Raw genomic sequence first — 16724 nt, forward strand, 5'->3', positions numbered from 1 at the left:
CTTGCCTGAAGAATTTATTGAGTGGAGGCACTCTGTGTAAGATAAGATGCTAGGTTCAGGAAATATAAACAGAGAGATAATTTCCTAGAAGGGACATAATTTATGACGAGATTCAGTTTATTACCAAGAATACCATTCTGTTTTAGGAAATTTTGGTTTGAATGAATGAATAATTTCTAGTTGTTATTTATTGAGTTATTTTGCTCTTTATTTTCACAGCACTGGTTGAAAATGGATTTTATATTAGTTATGGGCAGAGACTATTAGCCAGTTTATAAAGCACAGCGTTAGTCTCTTCTTTATTATAACACATTAGGGGCAGTAGTAGGATGCAAATAGTTGGTACAAGTCTTTATCATGGTGCTGGGCAGTAGGGGAGAGTTTGGCCAGTAAAGAAATGACAACTGTGTCCCTAGAAGTAATTTTTCCGTAGTTACTCCTTGATATTGCTTATATTTTTTGAAAATTAGTGAACATATGACAATAATATGGGCGTGGGGTGTTGGGTGAAGGGAGAGATTTCATCAGATGCAGAGAAAGTGATCCTAGGTTGGTTGGTTTGTTTGTTTTTTCCCAAGCGTCTGATGTCTTTTGGCCCAATCTGAAAGTAGGTTCCCAGAACAACAGGGCTAGGTCATATCCAAGACCATCGGAAAGGGTAGAACAAGAGCTCCTGGGCCTGTTGTAGAACAAAAGTGAGCACTAGCCGCCATGGGCAGGCAGGCCTGGAAGGTGCCATTGTCAGGTGCCTTGCTGCAGTAAACAAGTGGCCCCTTTTGCACAACTTAGCAAAAGTTCAGTTAAGACTCGTGTTAATCTCTCCTGGATTCCGTTTGTCCTCCTCCACCGTAATTAGTGAACAGTGAATCAGGGTGGCAATATTCAGTTTGTATCAGGGTAGCATTTTTTTTTTTTTTTTTTTTGTACGCGGGCCTCTCACTGTTGTGGCCTCTCCCGTTGCGGAGCACAGGCTCTGGACACGCAGGCTCAGCGGCCATGGCTCACGGGCCCAGCCGCTCCGCAGCATGTGGGATCTTCCCGGACCGGGGCACGAACCCATGTCCCCTGCATCAGCAGGTGGACTCTCGACCACTGCGCCACCAGGGAAGCTCCAGGGTAGCATTTGAAAACTTAGGAGGTGGAACTAGATCAAATTGCTGCTATGCAATCATTTTTGACCTACAGAAATGGCAATTTCCTATACTTCAAGCTGTTAGTTCACTAGTCAATTCTTTGGAATTTAGGAAAGATGTTCCCCATGTAAATATGTCATATATGGCAAGACAGCCTTCAGGCCAGTTCACAGGAGCATATTAACCCATAATGTAGCTGAAATGTTGTATATTTATGATGTACAGTATTAGAAGGCAAACTTATAATGCCAGCGATTTAATGGAAACAAACAACAAAAAAAGAAGACTAATAAGAGCCATCTTTGATTGTATTTTATTATCAGTGCTTGAGGAGAAGCAGGTTTTAATGGAACAATAAGGAAGTGCATGGAACTAGTGAAAGGAATTTAACTCTGAGGACCTTTAAAGGATGTTGATCCTGGCTAATTAAAAGTTAGGTCTCTCTTTACTGTCTTGGCTTCACCAATATCCACTTGCTCCCTAACTCTTTGCATTCTGGGTTCCATTCCCATAACCCCGAAGAAACTGCTCCCTCAAATGTCACTAGGGAATCGCTGGTTGCCAAGGTCACGGCATCTTGGTCCTCACCCTCCTGAATCTTTTTGACTCACTTGACAGTGTAGGGCGCTCTGCCCCCCTCTTTGATACATTCTTCCTTCTTGACTTTTCTGTGATATGATCCTATCCTTTTACTCATCCGCTCTCTCTAATCATTCTCCAAGAAGCCAGAGAAGAAGTTGAAAGGGAAAGAAAGACACGGGTGAAAAATTAAGAGATTTTGTGTAACGTATAGTTGAGCTGTCAGTAGTGAAAGAAAAGAGAGTTGCCTCTTGTGCATAATGAAGGTCATGGAGAAAATACTTGGGCCTGAAGGTTCTCTCTGCTGACCACCAACAGGTTGGTTGCTCTTCAGAGAAGCCTTGGAGTAAGAGATAAAAGGTGCGTAGTAGTCATTGTATGTTAAATAATCAGTGCTTCACACAGTGGTGGAGAGCACCAAGGCTAGGGGAATACACATCCACAATCTGCAACTCCGAAATCCAAAACTCTGAAAACCATTTGGCAGCAAGCCTGGCCCAGATATGATACTCTTTATGATCTTTACTGTACTCAGTGGTCTTTATTTATTGTACTTATTGAATGCAGAAATATTCAACTGTTTACTGATAGGATGCTGCCCCATATCTCACAGGGTGTAGATTAATACATGGTATATGCACAGTATTACCGCTAGTATCGCCTGAGTTCTAATCCTAACACCACCATTTACTAAGTGGGTGGCCCCAGGTGAGTAGGGCTTCATAAAAGCGGAGAGGAAGCAATCCGGTGAAATAACTTATTTCCGTTTGATGTAAATAGACTAGCTTTAAAAAGGAACTAATACTTGCCCTATTTGTCCAAAGTGTTGTTGCGAGAATAGAATGAAATAAAGAATAAACACAGCAAAATTAATGAAGAAAGTGTGCACTGTGAGTGAAATTTTTCATTGTTAAAATTGATAGTGAAACTTCTCAACCTGAGGCCATAAAGAGGAATAAGGATTTATTTAAGGAAAATATTTTACTGTATGAATAATTCATAACTACAATGGCTTAATCTCAGAAGTAGATAACCTACCCATCTAGGAAGACACAACTACACATAGATGAAGTATCTATTTGAATTTTCAACCCAAAGAAATTAAAAAAAAACAAAACCAAAAACAAACCTACAAAACTCCACTAGTGTAATTGCAAATAAAAAACTTCCAAGTCCGTACACATTGCTTCTAACTACCACGATGCCTTCATTTTTCCCTAGAGGATATAATTCTATATAATCCCTGAAGAGACAGAGAGACGACAGATTGAGACACAGAGAGAGGGAAACTTGTGGTAACTCAGCTAATGATCCCAGTATTAACTTCAGTTCAGTTAGGTAATGATGATTATGTTTTTAAATAATTACTCTTTTTTTTTGACTATCATCATTGAACCAGTTGACATTTGTTGAATCAACTGGCCTCCCAATAAACTGAGTTAAAAATTATACCTGACTGGATGGGCAAGCTGTTTTGTTGAATTAACTACTTAATATGGTAGAACTTTGTGCATCCAGTCAAATTCTACTGATACTTAGACTCACCTATATTGAGGATTGGTGCCTGTGACTTTTCTGCCAGGTATGTGGGGATGAGTCACCCATCCTATTTCTTCATTAGTTAGGACTCTTACAAGCAAAGACTCAAAGGTCCCTGGGAGGACAGGGCCACAAGATAGCAGTAGAAAAATTTCATATGATAAGCATTTTGGCTTTTTTTTAAAATTTTACTTGAATTTTATTTTTTCATCTTTTATTTTTTTAATTATTTTTTAACATCTTTATTGGAGTATAATTACTTTACAATGTTGTGTTAGTTTCTGCTGTAGAGCAAAGTGAATCAGCTATACGTATACATATATCCCCATATCCCCTCCCTCTTGCGTCTCCCTTCCGCCCTCGATATCCCACCCCTCTAGGTGGTCACAAAGCACCGAGCTGATCTCCCTGTGCTATGCAGCTGCTTCCCACTAGCTATTTTACATTTGGCAGTGTATATATCTCAATGCCACTCTCTCATTTCATCCCAGCTTACCTTTCCTCCTCCCCGTGTCCTCAAGTCTATTCTCTACATCTGCGTCTTTATTCCTGTCCTGCCCCTAGGTACTTCATAACCTTTTTTTTTCTTAGATTCCATATATGTGTGTTAGCATATTTGTCTTTCTCTTTCTGACTTACTTCACTCTGTATGACAGACTCTAGGTCCATCCACCTAACTACAAATAACTCAATTTCATTTCTTTTTATGGCTGAGTAATATTCCATTGTGTATATGTACCACATCTTCTTTATCCATTCATCTGTCGATGGACACTTAGGTTGCTGCCATGTCCTGGCTATTGTAATAGAGCTGCAATGAACACTGTGGTACATGACTCTTTTTGAATTATGGTTTTCTCAGGGTATGTGCCCAGTAGTGGGATTGCTGGGTCATATGGTAGTTCTATTTTTAGTTTTTTAAGGAACCTCCATACTTTACTCCATAGTGGCTGTATCAATTTACATTCCCACCAACAGTGCAAGAGGGTTCCCTTTTCTCCACACTCTCTCCAGCATTTATTGTTTCTAGATTTTTTGATGATGGCCCTTCTGACCGGTGTGATGTGATACCTCATTGTAGTTTTGATTTGCGTTTCTCTAATGATTAGTGATGTTGGGCATCCTTTCATGTGTTTGTTGGCAATCTGTATATCTTCTTTGGAGAAATGTCTATTTAGGTCTTCTGCCCATTTTTGGATTGGGTTGTTTGTTTTTTTGATATTGAGCTGCATGAGCTGCTTGTATATTTTGGAGATTAATCCTTTGTCAGTTGCTTCGTTTACAAATATTTTCTCCCATTCTGAGAGTTGTCTTTTCGTCTTGTTTATGGTTTCCTTTGCTGTGCAGAAGCTTTGAAGTTTCATTAGGTGCCATTTGTTTATTTTTGTTTTTATTTCCATTTCTCTAGGAGGTGGGTCAAAAAGGATCTTGCTGTGATTTATGTCATACACTGTTCTGCCTATGTTTTCCTCTAAGAGTTTTATAGTGTCTGGCCTTACACTTAGGTCTTTAATCCATTTTGAGTTAAGTTTTGTGTATGGTGTTAGGGAGTGTTCTAATTTCATTCTTTTACATGTACCTGTCCAGTTTTCCCAGCACCACTTATTGAAGAAGACTCTCTTTTCTCTATTGTATATTCTTACCTCCTTTATCAAAGATAAGGTGACCATATGTGCGTGGGTTGATCTCTGGGCTTTGTATCCTGTTCCATTGATCTATATTTCTGTTTTTGTGCCAGTACCATACTGTCTTGATTACTGTAGCTTTGTAGTATAGTCTTCTCTTTCTCAAGATTGGCTATTCGGGGTCTTTTGTGTTTCCATACAAATTGTGAATTTTTTTGTTCTAGTTCTGTGAAAAGTGCCGTTGGTAGTTTGATAGGGATTGCATTGAATCTGTAGATTGCTTTGGGTAGTAGAGTCATTTTCACAATGTTGATTCTTCCAATCCAAGAACATGGTATATCTCTCCATCTGTTTGTATCATCTTTAATTTCTTTCATCAATGTCTTATAGTTTTCTGCGTGCAGGTCTTTTGTCTCCTTAGGTAGGTTTATTCCTAGGTATTGTATTCTTTTTGTTGCAGTGGTAAATGGGAGTGTTTCCTTAATTTCTCTTTCAGATTTTTCATCATTAGTGTATAGAAATGCAAGACATTTCTGTGCATTAATTTCATATCCTGCTACTTTACCAAATTCATTGATTAGCTCTAGTAGTTTTCTGGTAGCATCCTTAGGATTCTCTACATATAGTATGTCACCTGCAAGCAGTGACAGTTTTACTTCTTCTTTTCTGATTTGGATTCCTTTTATTTCTTTTTCTTCTCTGATTGCTGTGGCTAAAACTTCCAAAACTATGTTGAACAATAGTGGTGAGAGTGGGCAACCTTGTCTTGTTCCTGATCTTAGAGGATATGGTTTCAGTTTTTCACCATTGAGAACGATGTTGGCTGTTGGTTTGTCATATATGGCCTTTATTGTGTTGAGGTAAGTTCCCTCCATGCCTACTTTCTGGAGGGTTTTTATCATAAATGGGTGTTGAATTTTGTTGAAAGCTTTCTCTGCATCTATTGAGATGATCATATGGTTTTTATCCTTCAGTTTGTCAATATGGTGTATCACGTTGATTGATTTGCATATATTAAAGAATCCTTGCATTCCTGGGATAAACCCCACTTGATAATGGTGTGTGATCCTTTTAATGTACTGTTGGATTCTGTTTGCTAGTATTTTGTTGAGAATTTTTGCATCTATGTTGATCAGTGATATTGGCCTGTAGTTTTCTTTTTTTCTGACATCTTTGTCTGGTTTTGGTGTCAGGGTGATGGTGGCCTTGTAGAATGAGTTTGGGAATGTTCCTCCCTCTGCTACATTTTGGAAGAGTTTGAGAAGGATAGGTGCTAACTCTTCGCTAAATGTTTGATGGAATTTGCCTGTGAAGCCATCTGGTCCTGGGCTTTTGTTTGTTGGAAGATTTTTAATCACAGTTTCAATTTCAGTGCTTGTGATTGGTTTGTTTATATTTTCTATTTCTTCCTGGTTCAGTCTCGGAAGGTTGTGCTTTTCTAAGAATTTGTCCATTTCTTCCAGGTTGTCCATTTTATTGGCATATAGTTGCTTGTAGTGATCTCTCATGGTCCTTGGTATTTCTACAGTGTCAGTTGTTACTTCTCCATTTTCATTTCTAATTCTGTTGATTTGAGTCTTCTCCCTTTTTATCTTGATGAGTCTGGCTAATGGTTTATCAGTTTTGTTTATCTTCTCAAAGAACGAGCTTTTAGTTTTATTGATCTTTGCTATCGTTTTCTTCATTTCTTTTTCATATATTTCTGATCTGATCTTTATGATTTCTTTCCTTCTGCTAACTTTTGGGGTTTTTTTTTTGTTGTTGTTGTTCTTTCTCTAATTGCTTTAGGTGTAAGGTTAGGTTGTTTATTTGAGATGTTTCTTGTTTCTTGAGGTAGGATTGTATTGCTCTAAACTTCCCTCTTAGAACTGCTTTTGCTGCATACCATAGGTTTTGTGTCCTCGTGTTTTCATTGTCATTTGTTTCTAGGTATTTTTTGATTTCCTCTTTGATTTCTTCAGTGATCTCTTGGTTATTTAGTAGTGTATTGTTTAGCCTCCATGTGTTTGTATTTTTTACATTTTTTCCTGTAATTGATATCTAGTCTCATAGCTACTTGATACAATTTCAATTTTCTTAAATTTACCAAGGCTTGATTTGTGATCCAAGATATGATCTATCCTGTTCCTTGAGCACTTGAGAAGAAAGTGTATTCTGTTGTTTTTTGTTGGAATGTCCTATAAATATCAAGTCCATCTTGTTTAATGTGTCATTTAAAGCTGGTGTTTCCTTATTTATTTTCATTTTGGATGATCTGTCCATTGGTGAAATTGGGGTGTTAAAGTCCCCTCCTATGATTGTGTTACTGTTGATTTCCCCTTGTATGGCTGTTAGCATTTGCCTTATGTATTGAGGTGCTCCTATGTTGGGTGCAGAAATATTTACAATTGTTATATCTTCTTCTTGGATTGATCCCATGATCATTATGTAGTGTCCTTCTTTGTCTCTTCTAATAGTCTTTATTTTAAAGTCTATTTTGTCTGTTATGAGAATTGATACTCCACCCATCAGAATTTTTCAGTCCCTTTCTTTTTCTCTTCTTCTTCTGGGACCCCCTATAATTCAAATGTTGGTGTGTTTAATGTTGTCCCAGAGGTCTCTGAGACTGTCCTCAATTCTTTTCATGCTTTTTTCTTTATTCTGCTCTGCAGTAGTTATTGCCACTATTTTATCTTCCAGGTCGCTTATCCATTCTTCTGCCTCAGTTATTCTGCTATTGACTCCTTCTAGAGAATTTTTAATGTCATTTATTGTGTTGTTCATCATTGTTTGTTTGCTCTTTAGTTCTTCTAGGTCCTTGTTAAACGTGTCTTGTATCTTCTCCATTCTATTTCCAAGATTTTGGATCATCTTTACTGTCATTACTGTGAATTCTTTTTCAGGTAGACTGCCTATTTCCTCTTCATTTGTTTCATCTGGTGGGTTTTTACCTTGCTCCTTCATCTGCTGTGTGTTTCTCTATCTTCTCATTTTGCTTAACTTTCTGTGTTTGGCGTCTCCTTTTTGCAGGCTTTAGGTTCGTAGTTCCCGTTGTTTTTGGTGCCTGCCCCCAGTGGGTAAGGTTGGTTCAGTGGGCTGTGTAGGCTTCCTGTGTAGGCTTCCTGATGGTGCCTGTGTTCTGGTAGGTGGGGCTGGATCTTGTCTTTCTGGTGGGCAGGGCCATGTCCGGTGGTGTGTTTTGGGGTGTCTGTGAACTTATTATGATTTTAGGCAGCCTCTCTGCTAATGGGTGGGGTTGTGTTCCTGTCTTGCTAGTTGTTTGGCATAGGGTGTCCAGCACTGGAGCTTGCTGGTCATTGAGTTGAGCTGGGTCTTAGCATTGAGACAGAGATCTCTAGGAGAGTTCTCGCCGATTGATATTACATGGGGCCGGGAGGTCTCTGTGGTCCAATGTCCTGAACTCACCTTTCCTACGTCAGAGGTTCAGGCCTGACACCTGGCCGGAACACCAAGACCCTGTCAGTCACACGGCTCAGAAGAAAAGGGAGAATAAAAGAAAGAAAGAAAAATAAAATAAAGTTATTAAAACTTTAAAAAATTATTAATATAAAAAATTTCAAAAGGGGAAAAAAAGAAGAGAGCAACCCAACCAATAAATCCACCAATTATAACAAGTGCTAAAAACTATACTAAGATAAACATAAAAATCAGAAACTAGTCAGTCGCATACAGCAAATCCCACGTCTGCGGTTGCCCAAAGTCCACTGCCTCAATTTTCAGATGGTTCGTTTTCTATTCAGGTATTCCACCGATGCACGGTACCTAAGTTGATTGTGGGGATTTAATCCACTGCTCCTGAGGCTGCACAGAGAAATTTCCCTTTCTCGTCTTTGTTCGCACGGCTCCCGGGGCGTCTGTTCTTCGCTCAGACAGGACGGGCTTAAAGGAGCAGCTGATTCGGGGGCTCTGGCTCACTCAGGCCCGGGGGGAGGGAGGGGCACGGAGTGCGGGGTGAGCCTGCGGTGGCAGAGGCTGGTGTGATGTTGCACCAGCCTGAGGCGTGCCGTGCGTTCTCCCGGGGAAGTTGTCCCTGGATCCCGGGACCCTGGCAGTGGCGGGCTGCACAGACTCCCGGGAGGGGACGTGTGGAGAGTGACCTGTGCTCGCACACAGGCTTCTTGGTGGCGGCAGCAGCAGCCTTAGCATCTCATGCCCATCTCTGGGGTCCGCACTGATAGACGCAGTTCGCACCCATCTCTGGAGCTCGTTTAGGCGGTGCTCTGAATCCCCTCTCCTCGCGCACCAGGAAACAATGGTCTCTTGCCTCTTCGGCAGTTCCAGACTTTTCCCCGGACTCTCTCCCGTCTAGCCGTGGCGCACTAGCCCCCTTCAGGCTGTGTTCACACCGCCACCCCAGTCCTCTCCCTGGGATCCGACCGAAGCCGGAGCCTCAGCTCCCAGCCCCGCCCGCCCCGCCCCGGCGGGTGAGCAGACAAGCCTCTCGGGCTGGTGAGTGCCGGTAGGCGCCGATCCTCTGTGCGGGAATCTCTCCGCTTTGCACTCCGCACCCCTGTGGCTGCGCTCTCCTCTGCGGCTCCGAAGCTTACCCCCTCCGCCACCCTCAGTATCCGCCCACGAAGGGGCTCCTAGTGTGTGGAAACCTTTCTTCCTTCACAGCTCCCTCCCACTGGTGCAGGTCCCGTCCCTATTCTTTTGTCTCTGTTTATTCTTTTTTCTTTTTCCCTGCCCAGGTACGTGGGGAGTTTCTTGCCTTTTGGGGGGTCTGAGGTCTTCTGCCAGTGTTCAGTGGGTGTTCTGTAGGAGTTGTTCCACATATAGATGTATTTCTGATGTATTTGTGGGGAGGAAGGTGATCTCCACGTCTTACTCCTCCGCCATCTGGAAGGTCCTCCACCTTTTGACTTTTATTTAGCACAATTCCAGGTAATCTAACGTACTTTCTGAGGACCTAAAGAAAATTTAAACCTATGAATGCAAGAACTAAAATCTGCTTGCTCAAAAGCAACGGAGGCTTGCCAATGCCTCTTTGCCATCATTCCAAGGGTGACTGAAGCTCATATTAAATGCTCATCATATATTATAGTGTTTGTCTGCTAGATTATCATCTGCTTAGCTATAAAGGGGAATACCAAGGTTCATTTTAGTAGTACAGTGATTGCCGAAAGCCTCAGGTTACAGTTTCAAATATAGTGCTTTGACACAGCACATTCCAATAGATCGGGGGGGGGGGAGCCATTTATAAAACCTCCCCAAGGATTATACAGGAGTCCTTTGGGGGAGAATTGAGGGTGTGGGGGGCTAGAAATCAGGGTACCTGGCAATTTTTCTCATAGTTTTATAGTTCATTTTTACTTTGTGTTGCAAGTCCAGATAGATGCCTTAAATATCTATGTATTCCCTTTCACCACCTCCCTGTCAGACCTATGTTTCTTTCCAGATAGATAGGTTATCTTAGTTAAGATTTAGTCATTGTAGATATGAATATCCATATTGTAAAATAGTTTCCCTAAATCAGTCTTTTTTTCTTCCTTTGTGGACTCAAGTTGAATAGTTTCAATAACACTTTTTCTAAAGAAAATAAAAGTTTTATTCACAAGGTCCATTTTGTTCATGAATTTTTATTGCTTCTCATTATTTATTTTATTCAAAAGCAAGTATTACTAATCTGACTTAACAAAAGAAGAAACAGCTGAGCGAATTTAAATATCTTACCTGAAATCATGCAGCATTTAAAGATGTTCACATGTTGTTAGAGGGTTTGGAGCAACTGATTCCTTTAGTTTCCATATTTTAACTATACTGTTCTACGTTTAGCTTATTTCCATTTAAAAAGGACTTTGTCATCAACTCCTCTTCCTGGAATGACTTGAAACATGTCATCAGTGCCATGCCAGCCGTGTCCTCAATGGAGGAGAAGAGCTGGGTTTGGGGTGCCTGAAACCCCATGACTGGCTAATGTGCAGGGTGGTTGCCAGGATTATTCTTGGTCCAAACCAAATACAGTACCGTGGGCAGTGGCATAGAGAGAAATCAGAATCTTAAACAGATTGAATGTGTTTCACAGCTGGAGAATTTTTAAAATGAGGATTATATTTTTGCTTCAGCATTTGTATAGCTCTTTGGATCATTGTTGGCCATTCCTGTGCTATGCTTGATTTAGGTCATTTGCTATTTATACTTGGCTCAGGGGTAATGAAAGGCACATTTTAGTGGCTGTGGTAAAACTGCAGTCAGAACTGCAACTTTCCTCATCCTATATTGAGTCCGACTTAAATGGAGGAAGAAAACCCTGACATATCCTGCTAACATGGAAAGTCAGGGAATTCCCTGGTGGTCCAGTGGTTAGGACTCCACACTCTCACTGCCGAGGGCTCAGGTTCAGTCCCTGGTCAGGGAACTAAAATTCCACAAGCCACACAGCACAGCCAAAACAACCCAATAAACAAAAAACCCCGAAATAAACAAAACAAAAATTTAAAAAACAAATGGAAAGTCAAACCATGATATCATTCCTTTACTTAAGCCTCTCCTCTCTACCCATCTCTTTCTAGGTAGAACCCAACCTCTCTAAATGGTGATGGGGCCCTACACGATCTGCCTTCGGTTCCTGTACACCTCCTGCTACTTTTTAATTATAAACATTATCATGCATAAAGAAAGGTGGAGGAGTAGTATAATGAACACCCACTTATCCACCACCTAGATCTAACCATTCAAAACGAATTATAAAGGACTGGGAGAGATGAGGTGCTGAGAGGGTTGGAAATGAAAGGAGAGAGGACACACCGGGTCAGGCTGTTAGAGATGTAATGGAGGATGGGCTGGGCTCCTTACACAGGGAGTGGGAGGTAGGGGTGAGGAGGGGAGTGGGGAAGAAGCCCCATTTGGACTGTGGTTGGGGCTCATTCTCAGGGCAGCATTTGCTTTCCTTTGTTTGTTTCCCAGCTTTATAGAGATATAACTGACCTATAACACTGTGTAAGTTTAAGGTGTACAACATGTTGATTTGATATAGATTTCAAAGTGATGACCACTATAGTGTTAGCTAACATCTCTATCACATCACATAATTACCATCTCCTTTTTTTAAAAAATAAATTTACTTATTTATTTTTGGCTGCATTGGGTCTTCATTACTGCACGCAGGCTTTCTCCAGTTGCGGTGAGTGGGAGCTACTCTGTGTTGCGGTGCATGGGCTTCTCATTGTGGTGGCTTCTCTTGTTGCAGAGCACAGGCTCTAGGTGCACGGACTTCAGTAGTTGTGGCTCAAGGGCTCAGTAGTTGTGGCTCGTGGGCTCTAGAGCGCAGGCTCAGCAGTTGTGGTGCACGGGCTTAGTTGCTCCACAGCATGTGGGATCTTCCCGGACCAGGGCTCAAACCCGTGTCCCCTGCATTGGCAGGCAGATTCTTAACCACTGCGCCACCAGGGAAGTCCCCCATCTCCTTTTTTGTGGTGAGAACATTTAAGATTTACTCTTAGCAACTTTCAAGTACTTAATATAGTATCATTAATTATAATCACCATGTTTTACATTAAATCTCCAGAACTTAGTTGTCTTATAATTGGAAGTTTGTACCTGTTGACCAACATCTCCCCATTTCCCCCACCCCAACCCCTGGCAACCACCACTCTACTCTCTGTTTTTAAGAATTCGGCTTTTTTAGATTCCACATAGAAGTGATATCATACAGTATTCATCTTTCTATATCTGACTTATTTCCCTTAGCATAATGCCCTCAAGGTCAATCCATGTTGTCATGAATGGCAGAATTTCTTTTTTTTTCTCATGGCTTATAATAGTTCAATATATATGTGTGTGTGTGTGTGTGTATATATATATATATTTCCACGCCATGTTTTTTTCCAGGTTCATTGAGATATAATTGACATATAACACTGTGTGAGTTTAAGGTGTGCAACGTAATGATTTTTATTTATTTATTTATTTATTTATTTATTTATTTGCAGTACGCGGGCCTCTCACTGCTGTGGCCTCCCCCGTTGCGGAGCACAGGCTCCGGACGCGCAGGCCCAGCAGCCATGGCTCACGGGCCCAGCCGCTCCACGGCATGTGGGATCCTCCCGGACCGGGGCACGAACCCACATCCCCTGCATTGGCAGGTGGACTCTCAACCACTGCGCCACCAGGGAAGCCCTGATTTTTTATATACATATACTGCAAAATAATTACCACAATAAAGTTAGTTAACACACCCATCACCTCAAATAGTTACAATTTTTCTTTTTGTGGTGAGAACTTATAAAATCCACTCTCTTACCAACTTCCAAATATACCATACAGTACTATTAACTATAGTCGCCATACTGTACACTACATTTCCAGAACTTCTTTATCCATTCATACATTGACAAACACTTATGATGTTTCCATATCCTGCCTATTGTGAATAATGCTGTAATAGACACAGGAGTGCAGATATCTCTTTGAGATCCTGTTTTCATTTCCTTTGGATATATACCCAGAAGTGGGGCTGCTGGATCATATGGTAGTTCTATTTTTTAACTTTCTGAGGAACCTCCGTATTGATTTCCATAGTGGCTGTACCAATTTACATTCCCACCAACAGTGCACAAGGGTTCCCTTTTCTCCATCCTCACCAACACTATCTTTTGTCTTTTGATGATACCCATTTAAAGAGGTGTGAGGTGATATCTCATTGTGGTTTTGATTTGCATTTTCCTGGTGGTTAGTGATGTTGAGCACCTTTTCATGTATGTATTGGCCATCTGTATGGGTTTTTTTGGAAAAATGTCTTAAAAAAGATAATGCTATGTTGTGTTTCCATTGTCATTTGTTTCAAGATATTTTTTAATTTCTGTTTTGATTTGTTCTTTGACTTATTGGTTGTTCAGGAGTGTGTTGTTTAATTCCCACACACTTATGAATTTTCCAGCTTTCTTCCTGTTATTGAATTCTAGTTTAATACCACTGTTGTTGGAAAAGGTACTTGGTATGATTTCAGTCTTTTAAAATTTGCCAAGATTTGTTTTGTGACCTATCATATGATATATCCTGGAGAGTGTTCCATGTGCGCTTGAGAAGAATGTGTATTCTGCTTCTGTTAGATGGAATGTTCTATATATGTCTGTTAGGTTCATTTGATCTAAAGTATGGTTCAAGTCTAATGTCTCTTTATTGATATTCTGTCTGGATAATCTATGCATTGCTGAAAGTGGGGTATTGAAGTCCCTACTATTATTATATCGTTGTCTACTTCTTTCTTCAGATCTGTATTTGCTAAATATATATAGGTACTCCAATGTTGGGTGCACATATATTTACAATTGTCATATCTTCTTGATGAATTGACCCTTTTATCATTATATAATGACCTACTTTTCCTCTTGTTACCATTTTTTTAGTTAAAGTCTACTTTTTTCTGATATACGTATAGCCACCCCTGCTCTCTTTTCGTTTCCACTTGCATGAATTATCTCTTTTCATCCCTTCACTTTGTGTGTCTTTAAAGCTGAGGTGAGTCTCTCGTAGGCAGCATATAGTGGGTCTTGTTTTTTAGCTACTCTGTCTTTTGATTGGAGAATTCAATTTATTTACATTTAGTGTAATTCTTGATAGGTAAGGACTTACTAATGCCATCTTATTCACTGTTTTCTAGCTGTTTTGTAGTTCCCTTGTTCCTTTCTTCCACTCTTGCTGCCTTCCATTATGAATTGATGATTTTCCATAGTGGTATGCTTTGATTCCCTTTGCTTTATCTTTTGTGAATCTACTGTAGCTTTTTGTTTTGTGGTTACAACAAGGCTTACATAAAACATTGTATGGCTATAACAGAATATTTTATGCTGATAACAATTTAACTTTGATCACATACAAAAACTCTCCCCTTTTACGCTCCCCTTTTATGTTTTTGATGTCAGAATTTTTTTTTTTTTTTTGCAATACGCAGGCCTCTCACTGCTGTGGCCTCTCCCGCTGTGGAGCACAGACTCCGGACGCGCAGGCCCAGCGGCCATGGCTTACGGGCCCAGCCGCTCCGCGGCATGCGGGACCCCCCGGACCAAGGCACGAACCGGTGTCCCCTGCATCGACAGGCGGACTCCCAACCACTGTGCCACCAGGGAAGCCCTACATCTTTTTATATTGTGCATTCATAACCAAATTATTGTAGCTATAGCTATTTTAAATAATTTTGTCCTTTAACCTTTATACTAGAGTTAAGTGGTTAACACACCACCATATTACAGTATTAGAGTATTCTGAATTCTTTACCAGTGTGTTATACATTTTCATGTGTTTTCATGCTGTTAATTTGCACTCTTACATTTCAGCCTGAAGATTCCTTTCAGCATTTCCTGTAAGGCAGGTCTACTGGTGATGAACTCCCTCAACTTTTGTTTGTTAGAGAATCTTTATCTCACCTCCACTTTTGAAGGACAGCTTTGCTAGGTAAGGTATTCTTGGCTAACAGTTTTTTTTCTTTCAGCACTTTAAATATATCATCCCATTTTCTCTCCCAGCTTGCAAGGTTTTTGCTGAAAAATATGGTTATAGCCTCATGAGGGTTCCCTTGTATGAGAGAAAAATTTTTTCTCTAGCTGTTTTAAAAATTCTCTCTTTGGCTTTGATTTAGATAGTTTTATTATAATGTGTCTCAATCCAAGACAGAGAAGACTGTCTTGGATTGAAATTTTGGGGCGACCTATTAGCTTTGAGAACTTGGATGTCCAAATCTCTCCCCAGGTTTGGGAAGTTTTCAGCCATTATTTCTTTAAATAGTCTTTCTGCCTCTTTCTCCCTCTCTTCTCCTTCTGAAATTCCAATGATACAGACATTATTTCTCTTAATGGTGTCCCATTAGTCCCATAGGCTTTCTTTATCCCCTTTCATTATTTTTTCTTTTTCCCAGAGCAGCATTTAACTGGAGCTGTGCCCAGCCATGTCCTCCCCGTCAGTCAAGGCCAAATTCAAACCCTCCTAAACCTTCCTCAGCCTATGAAACCTTCCAGAGACAAAGATTACACAACACCCTTCAATAGTGTATGTCAGTGTTGACCACTGTCAAGCGATTCTCCCTTAAGACTAAACTTGAATTCTTGCCATCATGTCCTTTCAGCCCATTTCATCCTGTCCTTTTCTTGGGAGAGACAGAGCTGTCTGGATAATATCTCCTACATATTGACGTCAACAAATTTCAAGGCAGAAGTACTATATCATTTTCATCTATTTTTAAAAATCATAATTATCTTCTTCTTCAACAATCTTACTAGCTCTTTTGAACTTGACCACATCCTACGGAAAGAGGCAGGAGTTGAAAGGAAAACACACTGACAGGTTAATCCCAGTTTTCTTACTGGGTGACATAGAGCTAGTTACTGATCATGCTGAGTGTTTAGAAAGTAACAACTTCCACAAAGGTGGTTGTGAACACTCAGCAAGGTGATCTACAGTAAATGCTTTAAGTGTTAGTTTTCTCCCCTGTCATGTTAAAGTCAGGGCTAATTATTTGTATCAATATTTTGTTTTATTTTTTCCTTATTTCTCCTATTTGTTATTGAGACCAGTGCAAATGCATGCATATTCATGTCTAAACAGGATTAGTTACTTTGTGCTCAAATGTCTTGGCAGCTTTGCTATTGGGAGTAGGTAATTTACTATTCTGCTGGCCCTGACTGAGATGTAAAGAGGTGGAATCACGCACACATGATTCTTGAGAGTACTATGTTCATAGTGCCGTCTATCTAGGTCAGCGTCCCTTAACCTCACACTTGACATTGGGGGCAAATAATTCTTATTTGTGGGGAGCTGTCCTATGCATTGTACAATGTTTAGCAGCATCCCTGACCTCTACCCACTAGATGCAGGAGCACCCTCCACCCAAGTGGTGACAACCCCAGATGTCTCC

General features: G+C 40.5%; 1 protein-coding gene across 1 annotated transcript in view; it reads left to right on the plus strand.

The window, feature by feature from the left end:
• Positions 1–711: 711 nt before the first annotated feature.
• The window catches only part of ACE2 (angiotensin converting enzyme 2), a 43869-nt gene continuing 27856 nt past the window's right edge, over positions 712–16724 (plus strand). The window contains exon 1 of the mRNA XM_060137382.1: positions 712–745. Coding sequence (XP_059993365.1) covers positions 712–745 — 34 coding nt within the window. The remainder of the gene's footprint in view (positions 746–16724) is intronic.

Source organism: Lagenorhynchus albirostris, chromosome X (genome assembly GCF_949774975.1).
Source record: "Lagenorhynchus albirostris chromosome X, mLagAlb1.1, whole genome shotgun sequence".
NCBI classification, from domain to species: domain Eukaryota; kingdom Metazoa; phylum Chordata; class Mammalia; order Artiodactyla; family Delphinidae; genus Lagenorhynchus; species Lagenorhynchus albirostris.